The following is a 24,462-nucleotide window of genomic DNA, read 5'->3' as shown; positions in this document are numbered from 1 at the left end:
TAATTTAATTTTCTATCTGACTGGAAAAGTATTTATTTTTATTTGTTGGTATAATTAGCAATTTTTTAAAAAAAATTAAAAGAATAATAGTAATTAATAGTAGCTGGTTCATACCTACCCACCAAATAAGAGTTAATTCATGCTTAAAGCAACATAAGAAAAATTGAGAAAGCAATCTTCTTTAAAATAATAAATTTTCCTTCTCATTATAATTCATCTGTTTTCTTTCTTTATTTATTTTTATAATTTCTGTTCATCTGTCTACTCAAGCTATGCCATTGATGACAACACTTAATAACAAAGACAACTCCAAAATCTGAATAAACAAACACTCACCTCTGTTTATGTACTTTACAAATAGATACATGTAGTATACAAGTAACTCCCATATGCTGAAATTTTGATGCAAACATGAGAAAGACAAGGAAGGATTACTTACCCTTTCTTTACTTTCTCATAAGTTTGTTTTGAAAAAAATAAAGGACAAAAACAGTATACTAAATCCTAACTGTCTAAATAAACTAATGCTCTGCTATTCTATGTACCTGGCACTGGAATCTTCACTGGCTATCTCCAGCTTTGCAAGCCAGGCCTTTCCTCACAATACAAATAATACCTTGGCTGATGGCAATCAGACTCAACTGAACCCACCAAAAATTTGAGCCTACTTGGAGACATATATATATAAAAATCACAAAAAGTTCAAAAGAAAACAGAAGTTGAAAATAGGGAGATTTTCATGTCTTGCAGACCAGCAGAAGCCTCCCCCTCCATCAAGGGACTTCCCATGTGAAATATTTTGCTGAAAATGCTGGCATTGCATTTGGTCTTGTATCATTTCAACAACAAACTCAGTTCTCTTCTTTTGTTTTAATCAGAATCTGCTGCATTAACCAAACACAAATTGAATCCAATAATGCATTTTAAGAGTTTATGCTCTAGAATAGAAAATGGAGGCACAAGAAATTACCTGATATCTTGTTTGAGATCGTTGAGCACAATGTCATTATAGAACACCATCCCCCATGTTCCTTACGCGGTGTTCGACACTTCTTAGGTCGCGAAGATGATGTAAAATCTCTTGCAGAAGCTCTATCCCTTTATCTCCTTTCTTCAAGGAGGTGATGCAATGCTTGAGAAACTCTCTGTCTGCTTCCAGTGCTTGTAGCCTTTCATAGACATGATCTACCTCCTCTTCAATTGCAAGCTTCTTGCTTTCTACTCCAAATTTGTTGATTGATTTCAGCAATGCAACAGAATCAAGTCCTTCTGCATGCCCATTTTGTATTCCATCTTCAGTTTCTGCATCAATTGCATCAAAAAGTGGAAGAAGTCTCTTTGCCTTCGCACCAAAGTTTTTTCTTTCTTGATGATGGTTTCCATTCATTTCCTTGTAATGACCATTTGCAACTCCATTTGCTTCACTGCTGTGATCCAAATTCTCGTTGTAGCAACTTCCATTCTCTTCGTATAAATGTTCGATTGGTTTTATGTCTTCCAAATGTTGTTCCTCTTCGTCGCTCAGTGTAAAAAGCTTCTCCTCCAAAACCTTGAGTTGATCCAGAATAGATAGCCTCTCCTCCTCAAAAGTAGCCAGTGACTCCTCCAAATATAGAACTGCATCAACCGGGGTGTTCTGGTTACCGGTATCTTGATGGTTTTCGAAACCATTTTCTTCTTTCGCTTCATGATTCAAATCAACAGATACTCCATCACTATCCTCAGCATTGCTACAAGAAGCCGATGAAGTTCCACTTCGTGTGCTACTCTCTTTCCTTCTTTTCAAAATCATCAATTTCTCTTTCGTCTCGTAATCTTGTACCTTCTTTCTGTATACTTCAAGCTCCTTTTCTAGCTCGGCCTTCTCTTTCTCCCTCTTTACCATAAGTTCATTCAAAAGCTGCAAAGCTTCCTGGTCGTACTCTGATTGCTCTTCCATCATTCTCTGATACTGTAAAGCTTCCATCTGCATTGCAGCCTTTTCTTCTTGAAGCCTATTTATCATTGCCATTGTCTGGTTGGCAGCCACTGCGGAAGCGCTTCTCTCTTCTTCTAATTCAGCATATAAAGCATTTAAAGCCTTCCTTTCAGCTCTCAAAGCTGATTTCAGCTTCTCAGCAGTCAAAACTCCGTCACCTGCTTCGTTTTCACTAATGACACTTCCATCCAAAGACTCTTCTATACCGGATTCTCTTCTTTCTACAAATAGCAGTTTCTTGTGTAAATGATGGATACTATCTACTGAAGTTGGTGTATCAGGAATCTTATCTTCCTCAGTATCATTGCTCTCTGAATTCAATGGTAAATGATTGTTTGTCACTGGTTCACTTGTCTCAACTGTTATGGTCCTAACATGTACTAAATCTTCTTCATCTTGCTTAGAACCTAAAGCCATGAATGATTGAGCTTATGAATTCTATTTCTACATTATTTGAAGCCAGTAAAATATGGTAACACAAGGAATTCAGGCTTACCATGATAATCACGGGCATTTATATGAACTTCTTGACTTTGAAAATCTTCTACTGGTTCATGATCAGGATTCTCTGTCCCTATTGATATGTCTGCTTCAATCTCATTGCTATGCGTTTGATGAATTTCTTCAGACACTGCAAAAAAACCCACAAATTCATTAAGATTAAAGATCCAAATTCAAGATGGAAAACTGGGGAAAAGTTAGATTTAATTAAATCAAACAAGTACCTTGATTTTTATCTGATTCCATTTCCTCTCCTTCTATCTCTGATCCTTCTTGAATAACAGCATCGCCATTGCTAGTTGGAGTTTGCGTTGGTTGAGCAATGGCGACCTCTTCCAAGTCCACCTTCAGTTCATAATCAGCAAGAAGCTCTGAGGAACTCTCATTCTCATTAAATTCACTTGATTCCATCTCTGCAACCATGGCTTCCTCCTCACTCTCTAGGATGGGAAGCAGCGGGATTTTATCGTCTAAATTGAACCTGTCCTCAACCAATTCATATAGTGTTCCAACATTCTTATCAAACTCGAAAACAAAATCTTCATTACCGCGATTTTCCTTCTCTCTCTTCTGATTCCTGTCTGATATTTGCTTACTGGAAACCATCAGTTCAATTGGAATCAAGTGGCAATCATCTTGATCAATGTAGAATTCTATATGCTGCTGTTGAATTTCACTGGAAATATCTTTCTTGCAACCAGCTTCTTCAATCGTCCCTGATTGATCACAAGAAGGATCATCTACTGACACGTTCAATTCATCCTTCTCGACAGATTCGAGCTCTTTTTCCATTAATGTTTCCGCTTTAAAACTTTCATCAGCAACCATCTCCTTGCAATCGAAGCTAGAAACAGAGCATGAGAGAATCTCCTCTGTTTTCTCCTCACAGTTTCTTTCCTCCACCCCCCAGTTTTTATCAACCCCTTGTTCTTCCCCACAGCGATCACAGACAAAACCTGATGTTTTTTTATCAGAACGATCTTCTCCTTCATCAATATTATAATCAGAATCTGCTTCCAAAACAAAATTTCCTTTGTGGATATCATCTGAATCCCCCCAAGAAGGCTTCATCAGATAATTACCCGGACAACATAATTTTTTCTCCAAGCTAACACCACAACAACCACACTTGGAAATCACCTCAAAACTTTCACTAATCTTATCGCTACCACACTCTTGAACCACTCCCAGTTTCTTCATCCATGGGAAAAAAGCGAACTTATTAGAGAATTCAGCTTGCGGAGAGGACGAGCAATCCTCACACATGTCTTGCGATTCAGCTAGTTTTCGATGATTTAAGCAATAACCCAGTTTGGAAATCTCCATGGCATGAGCTTCACACACTAGAGATCTATAAGAATTCTGAAACTTAGCAGGCTCAAAGAGATGATCAAGCCTAGAACACCAAAGGCAAGGCCTTTTAAGACCAAAGTAGTCAGCAAACTTGATAATCAAATAAGAAAACAGCGAATTTAGAAGAAGGAGAACAATCAAAACCCATTCAAGCATTGCATAAACTAAAATCAGGGTAATCTTGTTGGTGTTTCTATGCACCATGGTTGCAAACTTATTAGCAGCCATGGATGATTGCTCTGTTTCTTGATCCTTGCTATGTACAAAGAAAGAGAAAATTAAAGCTTTCAGAAAATCAAAACACAAGAAGATATTAACTGTAATCAATCACACACACACAGAGAGAGAGAGAGAGAGAGTGAAGAACATCAGAAGAGTGTTATCAGATGAGAAATGGAGAAAAGGAGCGTGTATAAGAATACAAGAAGTAGATGGAGGAAGTGAATTTATCTATCGGATTTGAAAAGGGAGCTTGAATAGGATTCACAGCCAAACGAGACTTTATATGGTGGAGAAGGTAAAAACCAAAGCTTGTCTGTGATGGAGTCGCACAAAATTAAAGAATGTTTTATGGAATAAAAATATGCATTCTCATGTATTTTGCTTTTCTTTTAATCAAGTAATCTATTTAGTTTTAGAATTCAACTTACAAGAAATATCTTTACTTTTCGTTCTAATCAAGTCTTCTGTTTTTTTTCAATTACAAAAAATCTCTATCTAGATAAAAAAAATTTAAATAAAAAAATAATTTAATTTGATTTAAAAACTAAATTTTGAATTTACGACATTAATATAATTTTTTTAGCTTTTCATGTAAAAGAAAACTGAAAATCATGTTTGAACCACAGTAAGGATAGCAGTTAGTTAAGTTTCCAAACACACTTTAGATTGCAGAGCCATGGGTAGGAATGGCTAGGCTACCCCTCCAGTCTGGTTTTCTCTATGGGCAGCAAAAATGGAGTGGCCCACCAACCATACCAATTTAGTTGGGGGACCACTCTCAAAGAAATATGTAGGTCCCAATTAAGATGCCAGATGCTCCAGTTCATCATTCATGTCCATTTCCTGAACTTGAGGCTTTTTCTTGTAAAATTTCTGTAATTTGCTTTTATTTATTACATGAAATAATTGATTTTATTATTTATATTAACATATTTTATTTACCAAGCAAAAGTAAAAAAGTTTCCTTTTAATTATAATTGTATAACTATCATATTTGTTTAGGAGAGAGAAAAAAACAAGACTAGCTAAAATATTAAAAAAAAAATTATACTGCAAATTAAAATATTTAATTAAATAATTTTGTTTTTTTTTTGAAATAGGGGTTGGAGTAGAGGACCTTAGACCCCTCAAATCTACTAGGATACACTTTTCACCAGACTAAACTTTTATTTTTATATAAACATCTAATAATTTTTATTAATTTATTTTCATTTAGGAAGGTAAATGAATAGCATAGTTGTATTCAAATCTGACCTTAATTCATTTAATTTTAGTTAATAATTTATATAAAAATATATTCTTTGTTGATAATTTTTATTTAAAAAAATTAATATTTATAAAATATTAAATTCTAACTTTTAAATGAAAAATATATAAAATTTTATAAATATAATTAAATTAAATACTAAAAAATATCCAAACATTGCCATTTCTTAGTATTATTGGGTTAGGGATGGGCAGAAGCCGTAGGCTGCACCGTCCACTCATCGACCCCATATCCCCCATAGCTCAACTTTCCTTTGAAGTTTTCTAAATTTTCATAATTTTTATGCTTTTATTAATTATTAAATATAATAAAATATACATATATTTACTTAGTTTATATATATTAATAAACTTTATTGTAACATTATATTTATTTTTATAGAAAAAAAAATAATTATTTAAGAGGAATCTAACTTTTATGCTTTGCTCTTCCCCTTCCAAAATCACACTTTTGCTTTAATAATCAAATTTAAATTAGCATTGGAGGTTTCAATTTTGCTTTTTTTAGCTTTGCAAATCCCAATATTAAGTTAAATCAATTAACAGTTAAAGATGATATAATCATTATGTTTCCTCTTCCTCTCACTTCTGTAGTTGGTTTTTCAAATTAAACAGATTTTTGAAAAAAAAAATATGAATATTTAAATTATTTTTAAAAAAATTAAATTTCATTATTATTTAATAGAAAGATTTCAAATTTAAATCAATTACATTAAAAAAATAAAAAAATAAAAAATATAAATATTTAAATTATTTTTAAAAAAGTTAAATTTTATTATTATTTAATAGAATGATTTCAAATTTAAATAAATTACATTAAATAATGAAGAGAGATTTATAATTTAATCATTAAATATTATTATTATTAATGAGTTATTTTTTTTATTTTTTATTTTTTATTTAAAAAATAAGAGATTATTTCGTTGAAAAAAAATAATAAAAATATTTTAATAAATTTGAAAAATATAAGAATGTTTTAATAAATTTTTAAAAATATAAGAATTGACTTGTTAATAATAATAATAATATTTAAATATTAAATAAAAAATTTTATTTGAGAGTAAAATTAAATTTTAAAATTTTTTTTATCTTTTATTTATTTTTAATGAAATAATTAAAAATATAAAAATTGAATCGTTAATAATAGTAATATTTAAAATTTTCAATAATTAATAATAAATAAATAAATAAATAAAGGATGCATGACCCATTCACTGGGTTGGCTTGGTTACAAAGATACAATGCTGAATGTTGTAGTGTAATTATAGAAAGGGACCCTATATTTCTTCATCTCCAATGATAACTCATTCACCTCAGTTTCAATCGTCCATTATAATTTAAATTCATAATGTTATAATTTTAATATAATTGAATTAATATTTTTAAGTATAATTAATATTAATATTAGCCCAAATTGCCCCTTTGCGAAATTTCTTTTGAATAATTATCTGAACATAAAATCATATTTAAATAAATAAAAAGAATCGTAACTCTAATATCTATTGCAGATAAACATGAGTGATCGTTGAAGTGTCCTAATCTATGTGAGGCTGACCCCTTAAAATACCAATTTCAAGGGATGCAAAACCCTTCAAAGAAACATATTGGAGTGAGTAATCGCTGGATTTGGTTTAAAATGTAATAGAATGAATTTTTAATTGAAATTTTAATATTTATGAAAATTAAATCAAATTGATTTTGATTAGAAATTGAATTGAATTAAAACGGTCTGATTCAATTCGGTTTGATCAATTTTGAATTTTAATAATTTTTTTATTTTTACACTTTATTTTTAATATTTTAAAATTTAATTAGAATATTTTAATCTTAATATAATCTAACCTCTCTATATTATTAAAAATAATATATTATTATTAGTAATCGATTCGATTAGATTTTTTTAATTTTTTCTAATCAAAATTAAATGGAATAGAAATAATTAAAATTTTTAAAATTAAAAATTAAATCGAAGCGAATTAATTAAAAAATCGAATTAAAATTTTAAATTAATTCAGTTCGATTAATTTTTTATTTTTTCGGTTTGAACTGAATACTGCTCACTCGTTAATATTCGCAGCACAGAAATCAACCTTTTGAAAGCGGCTTATGATCTTTATGTAGCTCTGGTCAAGGATCAGAACCAGCAATTCGATTTAGTTTATAAATTGAATTTTAAAAATTGAAATTCTAAACCATAAATGTGGTTTCGGTTAATTATATTCTAATAAATAAAAATTAAATTATAAATTTTAATAAAATACAGAAGCTTAATAGTAATTCATCCAGTTTTCTATTAACATTCTTATTCTTTCTTCTAGCAGACTAGCTTCAATTATTTGAAATTTAACTCCATCTTTTTTTAGCCTTTATAAAAAGTAATTTTTATTAACATACGAATTCCGAGATTAAACAATTAAGAATATATTCTATCTTTTTCTTTTTAATTTTTTTTATTTTCTTTTCAAATTTCAATTTATTTTTACAAAGAGATAAAGCTATTAAGCTTAAAATTTTATTTTTCATACGATTTAAATGTTTATTAATTAAGAATCTAAGCTAATAATTTCATGCACCCCATGGAAAAAGAGCAAGAATGCTACTGCTTGCATTTTTTTTTCCTAAATCAATCAATATGCGAATGTTACTTAATTAATTCAAATTTGTATCGAATAGATTTATTAAAGAAATAAAAAAATATTCTTTTTTAATTTTTAAAAATATTTTGTAATTAAAATTTTAATTTGAGAGTGTTGATTAAAAAAAAGAAATTTATATAAGATCATTTCATCTTTTTAAAGGTAGGATGCTACGTCGTATAAACAAAGCAAATTTTAGTTTCTTACACCAAAGAAAAGCATAGGTTTTTGCAAGATCCGAAACTTTTAATGCAATTATCACTCTTTCAACAACAAAAGACACCACAGCAACATGTATCTTTATTTTCTAAAACCAAGGATCCTATGATTTACAATGCAAGAAGAAAAGAGGAGAGAGAGAGAGAGAGAGAGAGAGAGAGAGAGAGAGAGAGAGAGAATGTATTTAAGAAAACCAGCTGTGAATCTATGAGAAATAATGGGATGCCACTAAGAAGTTGAAGAAATTAAAGAAATGAGAAAGGAGGGAAAAGAAAGAGAATTAACTCAAATTTGTGGAGAGGTTGTCATTGTAATGATGATGATTTGAGAGCATTTGAAGATGTGGGTCTTTGCCTTTGCCTTTGCCCTATTTCTTTTGCTTTATTGCCTCTTATTTACTCTTCTTCCCTTCTTCTCCTTTTGCTTTTTTGCTCTCCCTCCCATGCCTTTGAAAATCTCCCATTTTTTCCCCTTATAAGAGAGGGGACAATGTCATTTCTTTTACTTAGAGTGAAGTCTGAGAGTTTGATTTTCGTAGATGGATCATACAGAAGCACTTCATTTATATTAATGGATCAAATTGGTGTAAACAGAATTTAATCTTAATTAAATGGATTAAAAATATATCTGATTATAAAAAATTAGGCATATGCATATTTTGAACTATTATTTTAGCATGCAATGATGAAAATGCTTTGTAATAACTCTCTAGGGGCAAAGCTTTTCACACCATGAGTAGACAGATTTGAGCTTTCTCCCTCCATTGGTAGATCAAATAGATTAACAAAACTACTTTTCATTTTCTATAGGCATAATCAAGAGTTGCTTGATATAGCCCTAATCTTTTAACCACATAATGATGCAACAACATGCAATGAAGGCTCTTGGGAGATTTTGCAATGTAGATGCACGTGTTGTGATACTATCATAGGAGCATGTCTAAATGGACTGAGAGGACAATTCATTGAGCATAGCTGCCTCAAAAGATGGAGAAGACCAACCCTTTCTTGTAAACTTAAAGGCAAGCAATTTTGCTTTGTAGAATACATGTCTAGTAAAGTAATAATTGCAGTAGCTATGCCTACTTCTTACAGAGCTTTGCTCAAAAGAAAAAAGAAATGGGCAGAGTTGATCTGATGGTTAAAAGATTTCAATGCATTGCAAGCAAATTGGACATGGAAGAAGTTGGTAGTAGGACCAGATAATGATGAACCTAAACCAATTCACATTAAGCACATGCCCCATTTTATCCCTTGAAGCTTCTTGTTTTAAATTTGTCAACACCGCCATACCAAACAATGAACCCACAAAATTTTGCATAATTCAATGGAAAATTAGGTATCCAAACCAAACAGGAAAAAGGGAAAACAAGAATCAGCTTTTGGACAAATAGCTGCAATTGCTTTAGTCATTTAGGCCAAAAAGGACATTGTATACAGAGTGCTCAAAGAGACATAGGAAGTTCCTTCACAATATCAAGATTCCTGTTGTAAAACTTTGCTTTAAACAATCAGATTCTTCTTTTACTGACAATCCATCTATCCCTTTCACAAGGAGTTTTGGTTTCTTATGGTGCAGTTACCAAGGGAATCAAAGCACTAAGAGGCTAACAAAGACAAAAGCTTACACAGTCTGGTGCCAACAAATGAGACATCATAAATGAGAAGACAACATCTTGGTTTCATATTTTACTGAGACATCACAAATGCATATGGGCGAGTGGGGCAGAGGGAAAGATTTTTCAAAAATCACTTACAATTGTTATCAACCGGTTATGCATAATACACTATTCACTTGCCAACTTTTACAACCCAAACAAACACGATTCATGCCGCAAGCCATCAATCTTGTGGGTCTACAATCTTTCCTCATTTTCAATGCACAAAAACCAACTGCATCACCTATGTCCATATATGTGTGATTATAAAAGGCCTGTGCTTCCGAATGGATTGTTAGGATGAGGATGAGCGACAGGATTCACAGGAAATGTACCCAACCCTGTATCACCAAAAGGATTTGTAGCGCCCATTATCAAATTTTGCTGCTGCATTGTCTGTGGATAGGTAGGTTGGTAAGGACCAAAGGGATTGGGAGGCTGTTGACCCATTGCTGCCATCTGAACTGAGGATGGAGCAGCAATGCCGTTTGACATTGTGAATGGATCTTGTACCTCAAATGGATTCAGAGCTGGTGAACCATAAACAGGCTGCTGGGCGGCTCGATATGCTGCTTCATCATACAAACTGTTCAAAGTGAGCGAGTCCAATCCACCAGCCTAAAATTTAATAGCAACAAATGAGATTAGATGATTAGCATTTAATCTCAGTATGAAACCAATTGCAACCAATTGTATTTCTAAGGGGCATATTAACATGTCAGAATGGCACTGGAACTACAATGATTGTGGCACGTCTTCTGCATATTAGGAAGAAACTAGAATGATATCAAATTAAGTAGATTTAGAAACTGATCTTTTTTTAATTATCTGCTCAAATAAAACTTCTCCCCTTGTTCTAATAAGTTGTAAGTATTCCTTGTTGGTTGATGCCACCAACACAATGCAAGCACTTAGGCAGATATCAAGTTATGGTACCAACACATTTCCCATGACAATGTGGGTTGCTTGCACAATAACCATTTGCTAAAGAAGGCGATAGAAGGATATAAAAAGTCATAAGCAGGCCTACCAATTGCCTCTCATTAACTGAAGAGATATTACTGCTCGGAGTGGTAACCAGTGCAAGCTCCCATCCAGTAGGATCAAAATCTTTTGCTTGACCGGCACCAGAATTGAATGTTGGAGCAGTATCTGCAAAACAAGATGTCACATCCACAAGGTAAAAATTCAAGAAAAATGATTATCCATGAATGTAGCAGAAATGACAGGAGGTCAGCTAATGAAAAAGAAAAAAGCAAGGTTACCCTGTGGCACTATGGCCAGAGCCAAAGCATTTCTTTCTTCAATGGCTGATGCATCAGGTGCGCCATAACTCAATCCCTGAAATCATTAAGGTGCAGGCGAGAGGAAAGAGAAGAAAAATGGAAAAGGTAAGTTCACAGGATCCATCAATCAATGTAGACAAACTCACAACTCATAACTGCAAGATTACCAGTAAATCTACAGTGTCCATGTTGCTTTGAGGTGTAATAGGAGTGGGAGGTGCTATCTCAACATTGGAGACAGCAACATCATCTGAAGGAACTGGCTCAGGTTCATCACTGGGTACTATGGTCTCTTCAGGTTCATCAGGACCCTCATCCGGTCTGTATGTTAATTGGAGCTGTTTAGAATGACCACATATTAGTCCCAAGGTACCTGTCCTTTAATAGTGATATTTCTTCACAAGGAAAAATAATCAAGTGCTGCTAATGAGAAGGACATGAGATCCGAGCAAAAGCAATGTATAAGACATGTATCCTTTTCTGCCAAATAGATCTGTCAAAGAGGCTTATACAATGAGATCAAGGGTAAAACGCCATTAGCTGACCACACTGTCTCATTTTCATTTTCTCCCCGTCCCAATTTGCGCTTATATCACTCAATATGGTCAACAAAATTGGTTTCATGTCAGAAACCTAAACCGTCATATGCAAAATTCCTTCAACTTAGGTTTTTGGAGGTTTTCCCTTATGGAGGCTCAATCAGTCCCGACTTTTTTACCACCAGACCTGCTCTTCTTTTGAGAATGTTGCTCTTTAACAGCCAAGAACTTCAATCCAATTATGTGTAGCTGGCCTAAAATTTATTCTAACAAAATAAATGCTGCATTAATTGATTTTCTTGATCCCATTAGCCATTACGTTCTTGAAGCAACTAACTATTTAGCTTTAAGCTCTGAGCAAAGAAGTCTTGAATATCTCACTCCTTGTTTGTAATTAAATCCTTCCAATACTGCTGTTTGAATTATTGAAACCAAATTTCTCACTAGAATACATGGAATGATGGGATGGAATCTAACTTAGATCCAAATATCCATGCAGTTGCAAGGATCCAACTGCTCCTTTCTAGTCAAGAATCCATATACATAAAGGAGCACACAACAATACATCTTTACAAGGCAAGAACTACATGATTTTGAATTTGGGTGCAGTAGTCTGTAAAAATCATGCTTTGACATTTCTTTTCACTAATTTCTCTATTTCTAGATTGGCTAAAATTGATAAAGACCATCTTTAACTGTTTTCCTCAACTAGAAAAGTTGCAGTTTAACATTGAAGAATCCTGTGATTCCAAAGCTTGATTAAATTGATTAAACTAGTAAGCAGTGTTGTGCAGACGTTGAATAAAATATGAATTGGAAAACCTGCCCATTGCAACAAATATGTTGACCCAGACACGAGTAACTGTACTGACCAGTGGCTCGCTTGGAATAGAAACTATTCTGGGTGCCTCTCTTATATACTCTTCCATGGTTGTAAGAAAGGATTGTGGAGGCTGCAAATAGAAAAGAACTTACAAAATTAAACCGACTGCCAGAATAAGGAAATGCTAAATCAACGAAAACATTAAACCCATGACACAGCAGCAAATACTTCTCTCAAAACAGGAAACTGGAAGTTCCTAGCAAGTTCCAATCCTTTGCAAATTTCATAGAAATCGGAAAGGCTACCAGCCTGCAGGAAGAAACAAAGCCCCCTCAATACAAACCCCAATAGGTAATTTAACTGCTGAGAACACAGTTTCATCATCTTCGCTAAAACATAAAGAACATGCTAACTGACAATAAAAGTTGAGCAAGAACATTTAAATAGAAACTGATGTAAGAAAAATTGATTCACAACATGACCTGCTGGCCGGCACGTTTGTAGACGTCAAGGGCAGTGACAGCTTCATGCCTAGGCATCTCGAAAAACTGAAACATATTAAAGGTTTAATGCCAAGACAAAACAAGCAAAGAAGGCAACTCTTGCACAATGATCTAAAAAGATAAAACCAAATTACCTTATCCACAAGATTGATAATTCCATCATTAATGGCACAATATATCTTAAAGCTCTCTTTCAACACCTGAAAATTGCATATCATTTCATCCAATTAATTAAAATATATACACAGAAATCATAAACTCCAGCCCCACTCATCTTCTTCAATTTAAATAAGCAAATTAGTTCCATTACCCTTCCACCCTGAACTTATTTTTTTATAAATCAGGTGGAAAATAAAAGGTCTAAGGTAAAATGTCGAGATAATATAGCCAAGCATAACCAATAATTGATATTTCAAAATATTGAGTGGGATTCAAACACCTCAAACACTGATTTATAAAAAAAATATATTTTCTTTAAAAAAAACTTGGAAAGGTCAATAGTAGTAGCTGCAAGAAAGGAATTACATCAGATGAAGAAACATACCAGCGCTAGAGCATATTGTATAACATAATTGCTAACAGCTGCACCTTCAGGCTGTAAAAGAAATTAAACACCAATTTGTTTTCGTGATACCAAAGCACTAAGAACAAACAATATAGAGAAAGAGGAGGACAAAGCTCACAAGTTTCACAACAACATACCCGACAACCAACAAGGCGATACAGCAGCTGCTGCAATGCAGGCAACTGTTCCAACAATTCTTCACTATCCAAATCCCTGGTTCTGCTGTAGCCCTGATTAAAGAGAATAATGATACCTTATGGAAAATCCAGACAGATAAAGTCATTTACAACCTAACATATCAAAGTTGCCAGTAGCCAATCATAAAGATACAAAGTCATATTGCAATGCAGTACAAGAATGAACAGCCTATTTCTAGCATCCTGGAAATTCAAACACGTATTCCTCAAACTAGACTGTCTCCACATCACACAAATGGCTACAAAATAATAGATATTCAAGAGTTATTTTAACCAAAAATTAAACAAAATTCATGTTCCAGGCTCCTAAGATTTACAAAAAAGTGGAGGATGTAGTAGCAGAAAGTAATGAACCTTCCTCCAATTTCCAAATCATTGAATAAATTATTTCTTTTAAATTTTCAAAAATTAGCCTTACAAGGAACATATACAATGATATAGCCTCTCCTTTTTTTCTAATGTTTTGTTATATTAAATAAATACAATTATTTGCATATAAGCAGTCTTAGTATCTCTCAAACAGCTCAACTAAAACACCAACACTGAATCACAATAAGTCCAAAAGCTCAAAAAGGTTTGAATGAGAGAGTAGACATGCACTTTCAATGAACAGAGGAGGCAGTGTGGTTCTTCCAACACATGCTCTCCCTGCCTATAAAGATGGTAAAGCTGTTGGGTTAACCTATGTCACAGTGATTCAAGTTCCATGATTATTTTTCTAATCCCGCGTTGAGCTTTCAAGTACCTTAGAAAAAGAACCTTAATTCCTGAATTTTGAAACATCATGTAGAAGAACCATCTGAAGAATTGGTAAGACTCATTAAATTAGTGAAATCTGGCATTAACTATCTTGCACTGCTCATATCAATCCTTTTTGAAACTCAGGAGAGCATGGGTATGAATACACCTTGTGTTGATTTTTGAAGGGATAAAATTATGAACTAAGGAAGTACCTTATCTTGACCTTCAGCAGGTCTTGGAAGACGCTCAGCTTCAATGTCATACTTCAGAATTCTAAAGCATTCAAGCCGCTCCTCCAAAAATAAAGCATATGTACGTACCCAAGCAGAGCAATCCCAAGCTAAAAGAAAAGGGAGGGAAAAGATGTAACAATTGCAAAAGTATTGAACTTCTTTCAACCATTTATTTTGGAAAAAAAAAAAACTAATATGGTCATGTTCAACTAAAGAAGCCAGATGCCAATAAAGAAGTTTAAAAAGGAAGACATGAAGCATAAAAGTACCAATAGGACTTGAATCATCCTTGAAGTTAGAAAGTTGGAGAATGCGTCCTCTCTGTGAGAAATTAAGTAGTTCTTCTCTGAAAGTATGATCACCCTCTCTTAATAATCTATGGATGACAATCAATGTTTTCAACGCTACCTGTTAAAAAAAAAGCAGGTATATATGTATCACAAGCTTGTATATATATATGGTTTCAAGATTAAGCTTTTATGTATTATCAATATCTCAGCAGTCTATACTTTTTTTGCTCCAAAAGAATTATATAATCATGTGGGCTAGAACAGTTAGAGCAGCCACAAAGGCTTGTATACAAAGCAAGAATTAATCCCAATGATAGAAATCCCAGTTCTAATGGGGCTCTCTAAAATGACAGCATCCAATGTATCAATTCATAAGAAGACAAGAGAAATGTGTAAAACTAGTTTAATTACTTAAATGTGCGGCTCCAGTTACTATTGCTATAAAAGCTCATAATACGCAAACTGAAGCTTGTGAATCATAAAGAAAACATTCAAATGTCACAGTGCAGACTTCACTTACAACTTACAAGTCTCCATGGTCTTAACTTTCATAACTACTTCCTAATATAAATCAACAAGAAACCATATATATATATATATATATATATATATATATATATATATAAGCAGCAGAATTCAATTAAATACAGATCCAATTAAATAAAGAAGTATCAAATGCCACTAAAACTATACAAATTCAACATTGAAACAAGTACCGTCCAATTATGGGTTTTGGCCAATCGGCGGGAAAGAGCATGAATACAATAAGCAACATCAGCACGAGGACGAATCGCTGACGTGGCAACCAAGATTTCTGCAACAAGCAATCAGAATTCTCTAAGAACACTAACAAATAAATCCATCCCTTAATAAAAACAGAAAAAATGGATCTGCCCATCAAATTTAAGGAAAAAAAATATAAAAACTGACTTCTAAGATGCCTCTCTTTGGGTGGACACTCGACGTGATTGGTTGCTTTGACAATAGCGACATCCAATTCCTAAAAAAAAGAACCCAAAAATCTAAATCCATGAAAAGGGGAAGAGATATTTATGAATGTCTAAAAATGGTGGGAAATTAAAAGAAAATAAAATCAGATACCGCATAATCGCTATTGACATGAGCGAGACCGACTTTGGTGGAGTCTTTGAGAGCGCCATAGGCTTTTCTCCAAGTCTGAAGCGTCCCCATTTCTTTATAGTAAATTGGTCGAGTGAATGTCAATTATAATAAGAGAGCGTCAGATCGGCTTCTCTTGCTGAGGCTAAAAAAAGGATTATCGAGATTCTCTCTCACTGTGATGATGATAAGAGCTCTTTTTCTCTCTGCCTCTCGGCGGCCGTCGTCTCTGAATGTGTTTCTTGGGAGGAGAGAGAGTTGATCGACGCAGGACTAGTCGTCCAGACTCGGAACTCGGGAGTCTGCGGATGCGTTCTTTGGTTGGCTTTTTTTATTAAATAATAATAATAATAAATTAAATTAATTATTTAAGAAAATTTGGTTACAAGCACAACTAATATGCTTTGCTTTCCTAGAGGTTTTCCCACCTTGTTTTGGCTTTCAGTAGCCCCACCATCTTGGTGCGTCATCATTTTTCTTAATTTTTTTAGTCTAATCTTTTTCATTATTGTTAATAAATATATATATATATATAGTCTTTTTTATTTTTTTTAAATATTTATTAATTTTATTATATTAAAAAATATTTTAAATTTTAAAAATTGGAGGATGTAACCTCTTCACTCACTTGAATTAATCTTTTATTGTTACAGAGAACACTTAATAAGTACTAATTATTTTATATTTTTTTAACTTAACTACTGTAGGTTTTTTTAAAAAAATATTTAAATTCGAGTTTCATTAAATTATTTAAAAATAATAATAAACATAAATGTACACGTAATTATAGTTCTCCAGCTAAGCACTCTGTTATGTGCCAGCCTATCTCTCTCTCTCTCTTTTCATTTTCTAACTTTTCGTGATATATTAAAAAAAACTGAGAAAAAAAAAACACAACTATAATAGCCGACCATCACGGAATTCTCTCTCCCTCTATTTATTTACTCTTTTTTATTATTTTTAATAGGTGTGGATTTCTAAATATTTATATTATTTTTTAAAATTAATAAAGAGAAAATACAATTTTATCCCCACAATAGAAAACTAAAATAATAAAAAGAAAGAAACTATCACTATCGAAATCTCTATTACATTGTTTTTGCTGTTTTTATTATTTAATCCAATTGCCTTCAATGTCAAAAGAAAATCATGTAGGCAAAGTTCTCAGCAAATGCAGCGCTCGCTTCCACTGCGGCCTTTGTGACAAAATAATCTTCCTCAGAGCTGACACTGCTCCGGCACCCATAATTGCTGAATGATTTTCATTATCCATGCTCAGATTATAAAGGATTGAAATTGCAGCTTCAACAGCCCTCTCACTTCCTCCTCCTATAAGCTCCACCAATGGAAATATTCCCCCTGCAGACGAAACGGCTCGAGTAGCATCTACCACGCCCTCCGAAATTATTCTGTTGAGTTCTACTACGGCAGCTTCCTGCACATCTGGGGAGAAACTGGATTTTATCTGCTCTATTAATCTCGGGATGGTCTCGTAAAGAGTTACTTCCATGTTGATTGGATTATCTAATTCTAGGCTCGGAGTAGGACCGTGTGTCGAACTGAGCTTCACTAGACAAGCAGCAACCCAGTCCTTGTAATGAAGAGGGATGTTCGACTTCAAGATTCTTCGTAGCAATCTGGTGAAATGGGGGGAATTGATAGTGCGACAAAACTGATCCGAATCAAGAAGCTTTGTGAGTAACCGAGATGCTGCAGATATTGCAAGACCAGCTTCTTCAAGTTGAAGGGCATACACTTCTGGCTGCTGATTTTCTACATCAGAATCTATTTCTGCCGAACATTAAAATAATCGATATATAATACTTCCAACTTAATACATGATAGATATAGTAATGTAATGAAGGAAATAATGAAGCAAGGTGCAAGCAAAGAAAAAGCCATTAATATACTTCTCCTCTCTTCTGCAGCAGTTACAAAGTAATTTAGTAGTGTTGAAAACTGAACCACTGGTTGAAGCCAGTATATAACCAATCCACAGTATCCTAGGCTCGGATTCAGTCATGAGCAGCATCTAAGATAATAATATGTGCAATTTTTTTCATCTCCAATTCCAATTTCAACTGCAGCCTTTATAGTTTAATATATTCAACAATACAATATTTATGAAATTTAGCTCTTACGAGAGTCAGGTGACATACCGCTCAATATTTTTCGTTGGAAAACAGCATCCAGACCAGATTCAATATTTGCTGAGATGATCATGTCCACACTTCCTTCAATACTTGTCAAAAAATCAAGGATTGAAGCCGCTTTTCTTTGTAAATTCGAGGATGAGTGCCTCAGCATCTCAACGAGGCGAACCACAATGGCTTCATCCAGCACATCTTGTCTGCAATAGTTGCAAGTTGCGCCGAAGGTCAAAGCAAATTTCAGTTCAGATTGCTGACATATATAATCCAACACAGAACTTGGCTCCAACATAAGAAAAAACTGTAAATTATTCATAGAAATAAACATCCTGCAATGATTTGGCATACGGCTGATATGTATCTAATGTTGTAGTGCGCTATATATTATTTTTGCAAAATTTAATTATGAACCCCCCAACAGATGAGTATTGGTTATGTTCCTTTACACAAGCCCCACTAAAGTACCAACAAATGGCCATTATTCTCCTTTTACATGGAAAGGTAAAATAGAAAAAAACAAATAATTACAGCTGCCAACTAGTAACAAAAAGCATCAAGGAATTAATTCCATGACGATCACAACACCAATTATCCTAGACAACTTCTTACCATGTAAAATATTTAAGGAGCATGGAAGAAGCCTTTTAAAGCATTTCTGTTATAACTACCAAGGAAAATGTTATGGACAAACTGCCATAGCCGACAAAGGAGGGAAAAAAAGGTACTGTAATTCTGAATTTTTCCTTTTCTAATCATAAAACATTTGGCAAGCAAGACAAGTATTCGAGAGAATTCTACAATTGAAGTTAGCCAAGAATTTTTAACATGCAATGAATCAGTCAACAATAAGTAATGGGACATTGCCCATCTATAAATATTTGCATCATCTAATATACCTACAAGATAACATAACAGCATTTGCAAAGAGTAGACAGAAAACAATAAATCTGTCCCTCAAATTATACATACATAAAAGAAGATTACCTGGTATTTATCAATGACATTGGATTTTCATCACTTTTCGTAGTTAATCCAGTGGAAGTATCCAAGCCTCTTGCTGAATCTAACTCTCTTTTAGATCCATTTACTGGTCCATTATAAAACTGGAATGCATCAGAATACCTGGTAAGCTTTTGCATATGTAAACCGCATGATTATGCTGAAAAAACCACAGATTTACCATTGATTTCATTTGTTTGCTAGGGTCTAAGATTCGATATAGTAAATTCAAGGCCTGCATTGCAGCATTTTCTATAATCAAATACCAAATCAGAATCATCATTTATAAAATTTAAGTTGAAAAGCAAACCAAAAACAAAAAAAAAATAATAATAAAACCTTCTCCATTATAATTTCAGATGTCTCTGAGTCCTTTAAGATGTTAATCAATGGATACATAACACCTTCAGCTTCAATTGTTTGACAGACACCATTACTGCATTAAAAAATTTATAACCAAAATATTTTAGTATCACATCAAGAATGCAACAGCTAAGATGTAATATTAACTTGACAAATTAACTGCCCCTAGCATCAAAAGCGATACAACATAAAGGTCCCTGTGACAACTGAAAAACAAATGCACCCTCCAGCACTGTTTTCCTTGGCTCTGCTATCTTTTAGTCAGAAACTTATAGCAAAAGTGTCGACTAATAACTTTTATAATAAATATATATTTATACACAATTGAACTAGCAATTACTCAGTGACCATGACCTTGTAATTTGAACAAACTGACAATAATGCTAGAAAACTAAAAAGGCATTTCCCAATAGAACTCCAGATCCAAAGAGATTTGAAACAAGGGAACTACCAACAGTACCTGATAGACAATCTTTCCAAAGCGCCAATAACAGCAAGTCTGATAGCATTATTCTTATGATTTAGCAGCCGAATTAAATGTTTGATTGCTCCAGCTTCCTTGAATGAATTTCGTATATGTTCATTAATAGATGCATCAGCAATCGAATTTGCAGCTCTAGATATGGCCAACTCATCTTCCAATTCAAGTATGAGAACTAATCTAGCCACACCATCCATCCAAGTCAAAAGTGTAAATTGATGATTAGTAGATATTTCAGTTTCAGATGATTTTGCATCTTCCAATTCTATAGCCCCAGAACGGGCAAGAAATTGTTGCTTAGACCGACCAATTATTGCTTCCATCTTTGCTTGCTCTATATTTGCATCCTTGTCATCAATATTTAATCCAAGAAGCAACTCAGAAGCACCAAACCGAGAAGGGCCCCGATAGGTACGTTCAATCTTTGTACCATCAGGTAAACTAGGCCACGAATGCAATGCTGGAGTAAATGACCTATAAGCATCAGCACCAATCAGTGGGACAGGAACCAGACCTTCCTCTATGACCAGGATTCTATAGTATTCATTCTTAGCAAGTTCCACAAGGGCATTCCTTGCTTCCTTCCTAATGACCTTGTACTCATCTTCAATATCAGCTTTTAAGAACTCTGCCTGCAGCAGTGTAAAAGGAGATTAGGCTTAACAGTATACAGTGTGCAAGCATCAAATAAAGGCTACATTCAGATGTCCTGTTAAAAATAATATGATCCATATAATTTTGTTTGACCTGATTTCTTCACAAACTCATTATGAATTGAAGAAACAAAAGAAATATAGAATCTTGATTCTAGTTACCCACATAAACTTCAAGGTGCATATAATATATCTTGTTTGATGATGCAATTCTTAATAAACAGCATTACGAGGAAACAGTTATTCAGAACTTTTGGAAAATAAGGCATGATCAAACCAAAATGAATTTTATCAGAAAAATTGTCTCAAGGAACTCCTAATAAAAGAACCATCATGATGCAATGTTGTATCATTCTGTTACTCATAGGGAACACGCAAAACCAGTTCAAGTTAGAACAAAATTAAACTGGTCAAAGGAGATATGAAACATGCGCAATCTATAACAACTTCCATGCATTCTGATTTTGCCAACTAACTGAGCAACACTTATTTTCCTTAAGCCTGCGTTAAAGAAATACTCATAAACCGGAAAATATTGGTCAAAAAAGTTCAGCCCACATGTACAGTTAATTTGGTGGTAAGAGGTTCAGGCTTATATGTAATTGGAGAGTAAATCATGTACTTTTCTTTCCTAGGATGAAGTGTCAAACAGGTTGCAACAAAGAAACTTCAAAAGAAAAAATAGATCAAATTCTTTTAAATCCTTCCACAGTCCAAGAAACAAGAATAAGTTCATCCACAGCCACTTGAGAGCCTTGTCCGCTTCCTTAGATATTTTATCTCAACTAGAAGCTTTTGTTAATGTGTTAAACCCAAATTTTAAATAATCCTGTCTGATTAAAAATATGAAGGAATTCTCACCAACTTGGGAATAACACCTGCTTCAACCATAATGCTATGGTTAGAGCTGGTCAATGCCAAATTTGCCAGAACACCTCCTGCAGCTTCCTTCACTTTTATGTCTTCATCCTCCAGGGACTTGATGAGCAATGGCACGATATCATTGTTTGCAATTTTCACTCGGAGCTTCTCATCTACAGACAAGTTCCACAAAGTACATATGCTTTGTTCCTTTACCTACGAAAACAAATTTATATCCACCTCAATTTTCCAACACCAAAAATCATGTGGAGAAAATTTCAAATGTAACTTCCAATACCTCAGATGTCAAGCCAGGTTGACTAAGCAAACCAGTTATCTCTTCTATTGCTCCAGATTCGGCTACCACATCTCTGTATGAATTAATCGAAGATACTGATCGTAGAAGGCCAGCAGCTGCTTCACATGTAGAACTGGTCTCTGAACTGAGAAGATTTATGGTGAGATTGATGCATCCCTGAAACTGCATGATGTTATCTATGCACTTCTTTCCTCCCAGTGAATATTTCCATAGCGCCACTATTGCTTGTTTTCTATCAAGTGGATCATTGTCTAGCCCAAGCATCCGAATAAACAAGGCAACATAACCGTCCCCAAAACTAGATGAAGATGAGTTGTGGTTTCTTTCCTCAATTTTCTGAAATTACAGACAACAAAGAGTAATTGTGTATCTTAAGTAGTTTAAAATTTGTTGGCCTCGAAATATAACCAACTAAAAGAGTATTGGCATTGCATCAAGAACACAAATGTAAACAAAGAAATATGCTAGAAAAGTTGCTGCCTAAGACGATACATGGTCGGTTTCTGCAAAGGTTTGTAAAAGAGGTAGCTGACAGACAACAGATTTATGTTCCATACACAGATACCTATACACACGAATTCCACAAAATGAATCACCCATTGACACAGCACATAATTAAGATATATGCCTTCCATTATCATAAGCGAGTAAACTCAACAAGTAAATCCATCAATATATTAACTCTACAAAAAATGTAATTAACCCATTAATCAGAAAACAATTTCGTTGCAGGTAGCAATAGGTAAAAGCAAATATCCAAATTCAGGAAACAGACAAATTGGGGATTTACTCTATCTTGTTGTGGAGTGGCACCACCATCACTACAGACCCTTGTAGGTACTCTACTGAAAGAACAAGATTTGAGCTTGAAATTAGTATGGTTGCCAGTGATATGAAAATGGGTAGCAACACACCAAGAGGCTGAATGTTTTCTTCTTGTACGTCTAACTGTCGCAGTGACTTCTATGCGTGTGCCTAAGGGAGGGTGTCGGAGATAAGAGGGCTTAAGACTGAAGTGAGTTGGGATTGTTGTGGCAATCATTTCTTGGCTAAAACGCTGAAAATATGACAACTCAATTCATAAAGGGTTTCCGATGAGCTGCAAATAGGGGTTTGGGGAATCTCTTCCCTTCCGAGGAGCCAATACTTGCTAGCAGAAAATGATGCAAATCTTTTTCAAGCTTTTTCCTTTAAAAAAAAAATGTTTTTCTTGGAAAGATATTTTGCTATTCACAGGAGGGATTATGACCTGTTTGGAAAATACTATTAATATTAATATGTCAACCAAGCCGCCATTGGACAAGGGGACCAAAAGAACTATGTGGAAGAGTTTAGAACTTTCATCTATTTTTCCATAAAAATGTTATTTTTAAAATACATTTATTATATTATATACAATTACTTAACAAATTATAATCTATATTTTTTCATTAGTTTTACAATTTTATATCAAACCATTTTTCTTCTTAATTATTGAATAAAACTCTTATTTTCATATATTAAAATTTAATATATTCTATGTGTTGAGACAGTTTAAAATGAAAATAATTTATAAAATAATTATGGGCAAATCCTAAAAGGGTGGGAAAAAATTAAAAGAAAATTTTGTCTTCTAGTCACGAAGGATTATCCGATTATAGGCACAAAGACCTTCCACGATATTATTAAAAGAACTAGGATTATTAATGATGAACGGTCAAATTTTTTATTGTCCGAAATGAGACCATGAAAATATATAAACTTAAAATTCACAAAAACATTTATAAAGCAAGTCGGTCCAATATCATATGTTTCAACGTGGTGCGAATTTCTTAAGAAATGAGTTAGTTCAATAATATAATAAAAAGTAAGAGAGTAAATTCAATCATTTTGTATTTTTATCAACATGCACGTCGAGAGAATTAAATACGTTGATATATTTGTATGTACGAATCTGAGAAATAAATATAAATAGCATTATAGCAGAATAATATTTATGTGTCACTAAAAAAAAGGGAGAGAGGTGATATTACCTAACTAAATATTACCTAATTAAATTTACTCTCGTACGATAATTTTATTTTCTGTATCTCAAAATATCAATTAATATATAATAATATATAAAATATCTGTTACTTTTCTTTTTGAAAAAAATTTATTATATAATTATTATATATACGAAAATTATACTATGCTCTATAATTAATAATCAACATCTAATAATAATTGTACATGTAATTGTTGGACATAATGAGCTGCTCTTTCAGCTTCCAAATGCCCAAGACTTTGCCTTCTCCCTTAAATCATTTCAACACATCCCCTCTCTGCATTACATCTAAATACAAACCAGCCCACTCTGTCAAGCTTGATAAGGTAGAGTATTTCTTCTCGGCTTCTCCTTTCCTTTGTTTGCAATAACTATAAATTGCATTAGTAGTTTTGAGCAATTGCACAACTCTTTCTTGGTCACAGCAGAAAGTTACAAGCATAAGCAGAAATCCTGAGTGAGCAATACAAAGATGTGAAGCA

The 24,462-nt window shown here is 33.4% G+C and overlaps 3 protein-coding genes across 5 annotated transcripts; all 3 read right to left on the bottom strand.

Moving 5' to 3' along the window:
* Positions 1-317: 317 nt before the first annotated feature.
* On the bottom strand, positions 318-4,391 carry LOC110605331 (myosin-binding protein 2). Of its 2 annotated transcripts, none has more exons than XM_021743827.2 (4): positions 2,704-4,391; positions 2,475-2,609; positions 971-2,385; positions 318-884 (listed from the first exon to the last, which is right to left on the bottom strand). In XM_021743827.2, the coding sequence occupies exons 1-3, from the start codon at positions 4,058-4,060 to the stop codon at positions 1,007-1,009; spliced, it is 2,871 nt and encodes a 956-aa protein (XP_021599519.1). In that variant the 5' UTR covers positions 4,061-4,391; the 3' UTR covers positions 318-884; positions 971-1,006. The 2 variants fall into 2 exon arrangements, with proteins under 2 accessions (XP_021599519.1, XP_021599521.1); XM_021743829.2 differs by having other exon boundaries at positions 318-881.
* A 5,444-nt stretch (positions 4,392-9,835) lies between these two features.
* On the bottom strand, positions 9,836-16,457 carry LOC110605166 (putative clathrin assembly protein At2g01600). Its single transcript, XM_021743522.2, has 15 exons — positions 16,111-16,457; positions 15,940-16,009; positions 15,726-15,823; positions 14,989-15,127; positions 14,699-14,826; positions 13,686-13,778; positions 13,528-13,578; positions 13,118-13,183; positions 12,963-13,028; positions 12,709-12,789; positions 12,530-12,610; positions 11,286-11,456; positions 11,098-11,173; positions 10,863-10,984; positions 9,836-10,450 (listed from the first exon to the last, which is right to left on the bottom strand). Exons 1-15 carry the CDS (start codon positions 16,198-16,200, stop codon positions 10,097-10,099), a joined length of 1,686 nt encoding a protein of 561 aa, XP_021599214.1. The 5' UTR covers positions 16,201-16,457; the 3' UTR covers positions 9,836-10,096.
* A 721-nt stretch (positions 16,458-17,178) lies between these two features.
* Positions 17,179-23,203, bottom strand: LOC110605189. 2 transcript variants are annotated; one of them, XM_043952608.1, is made up of 9 exons: positions 22,745-23,203; positions 21,934-22,290; positions 21,636-21,851; positions 20,101-20,753; positions 19,617-19,713; positions 19,459-19,512; positions 19,263-19,381; positions 18,288-18,478; positions 17,179-17,913 (listed from the first exon to the last, which is right to left on the bottom strand). In XM_043952608.1, exons 1-9 carry the CDS (start codon positions 22,994-22,996, stop codon positions 17,276-17,278), a joined length of 2,577 nt encoding a protein of 858 aa, XP_043808543.1. In that variant the 5' UTR covers positions 22,997-23,203; the 3' UTR covers positions 17,179-17,275. The 2 variants fall into 2 exon arrangements, with proteins under 2 accessions (XP_043808543.1, XP_021599258.1); XM_021743566.2 differs by having other exon boundaries at positions 17,179-17,919; positions 22,745-23,201.
* Positions 23,204-24,462: the final 1,259 nt, after the last annotated feature.

This window comes from Manihot esculenta, chromosome 17 (genome assembly GCF_001659605.2).
Source record: "Manihot esculenta cultivar AM560-2 chromosome 17, M.esculenta_v8, whole genome shotgun sequence".
Taxonomy (NCBI): Eukaryota; Viridiplantae; Streptophyta; class Magnoliopsida; order Malpighiales; family Euphorbiaceae; genus Manihot; species Manihot esculenta.
Note: the sequence above shows the minus strand (reverse complement) of the source record. Positions and strands in the feature narration are given on the sequence as shown.

What these genes read in the sequence shown, in the direction of transcription:
- LOC110605331 (XM_021743827.2), bottom strand. Translation starts at nt 4,060, where the DNA reads ATGGCTGCTAATAAGTTTGCAACCATGGTGCATAGAAACACCAACAAG. An exon ending in GGAATCAGATAAAAATCAAG is followed by an intron (nt 2,610 to 2,703) that starts GTACTTGTTTGA and finishes GTTTTTTTGCAG; the next exon opens with TGTCTGAAGAAATTCATCAA. An exon ending in AAATGCCCGTGATTATCATG is followed by an intron (nt 2,386 to 2,474) that starts GTAAGCCTGAAT and finishes TCATGGCTTTAG; the next exon opens with GTTCTAAGCAAGATGAAGAA.
- LOC110605166 (XM_021743522.2), bottom strand. Translation starts at nt 16,200, where the DNA reads ATGGGGACGCTTCAGACTTGGAGAAAAGCCTATGGCGCTCTCAAAGAC. An exon ending in TTATCAATCTTGTGGATAAG is followed by an intron (nt 13,029 to 13,117) that starts GTAATTTGGTTT and finishes AATATGTTTCAG; the next exon opens with TTTTTCGAGATGCCTAGGCA. An exon ending in CAGTTAATGAGAGGCAATTG is followed by an intron (nt 10,451 to 10,862) that starts GTAGGCCTGCTT and finishes ATTAAATTTTAG; the next exon opens with GCTGGTGGATTGGACTCGCT.
- LOC110605189 (XM_021743566.2), bottom strand. Translation starts at nt 22,996, where the DNA reads ATGATTGCCACAACAATCCCAACTCACTTCAGTCTTAAGCCCTCTTAT. An exon ending in AACCTGGCTTGACATCTGAG is followed by an intron (nt 21,852 to 21,933) that starts GTATTGGAAGTT and finishes TTGTTTTCGTAG; the next exon opens with GTAAAGGAACAAAGCATATG. An exon ending in CAGGTGTTATTCCCAAGTTG is followed by an intron (nt 20,754 to 21,635) that starts GTGAGAATTCCT and finishes ACACTGCTGCAG; the next exon opens with GCAGAGTTCTTAAAAGCTGA.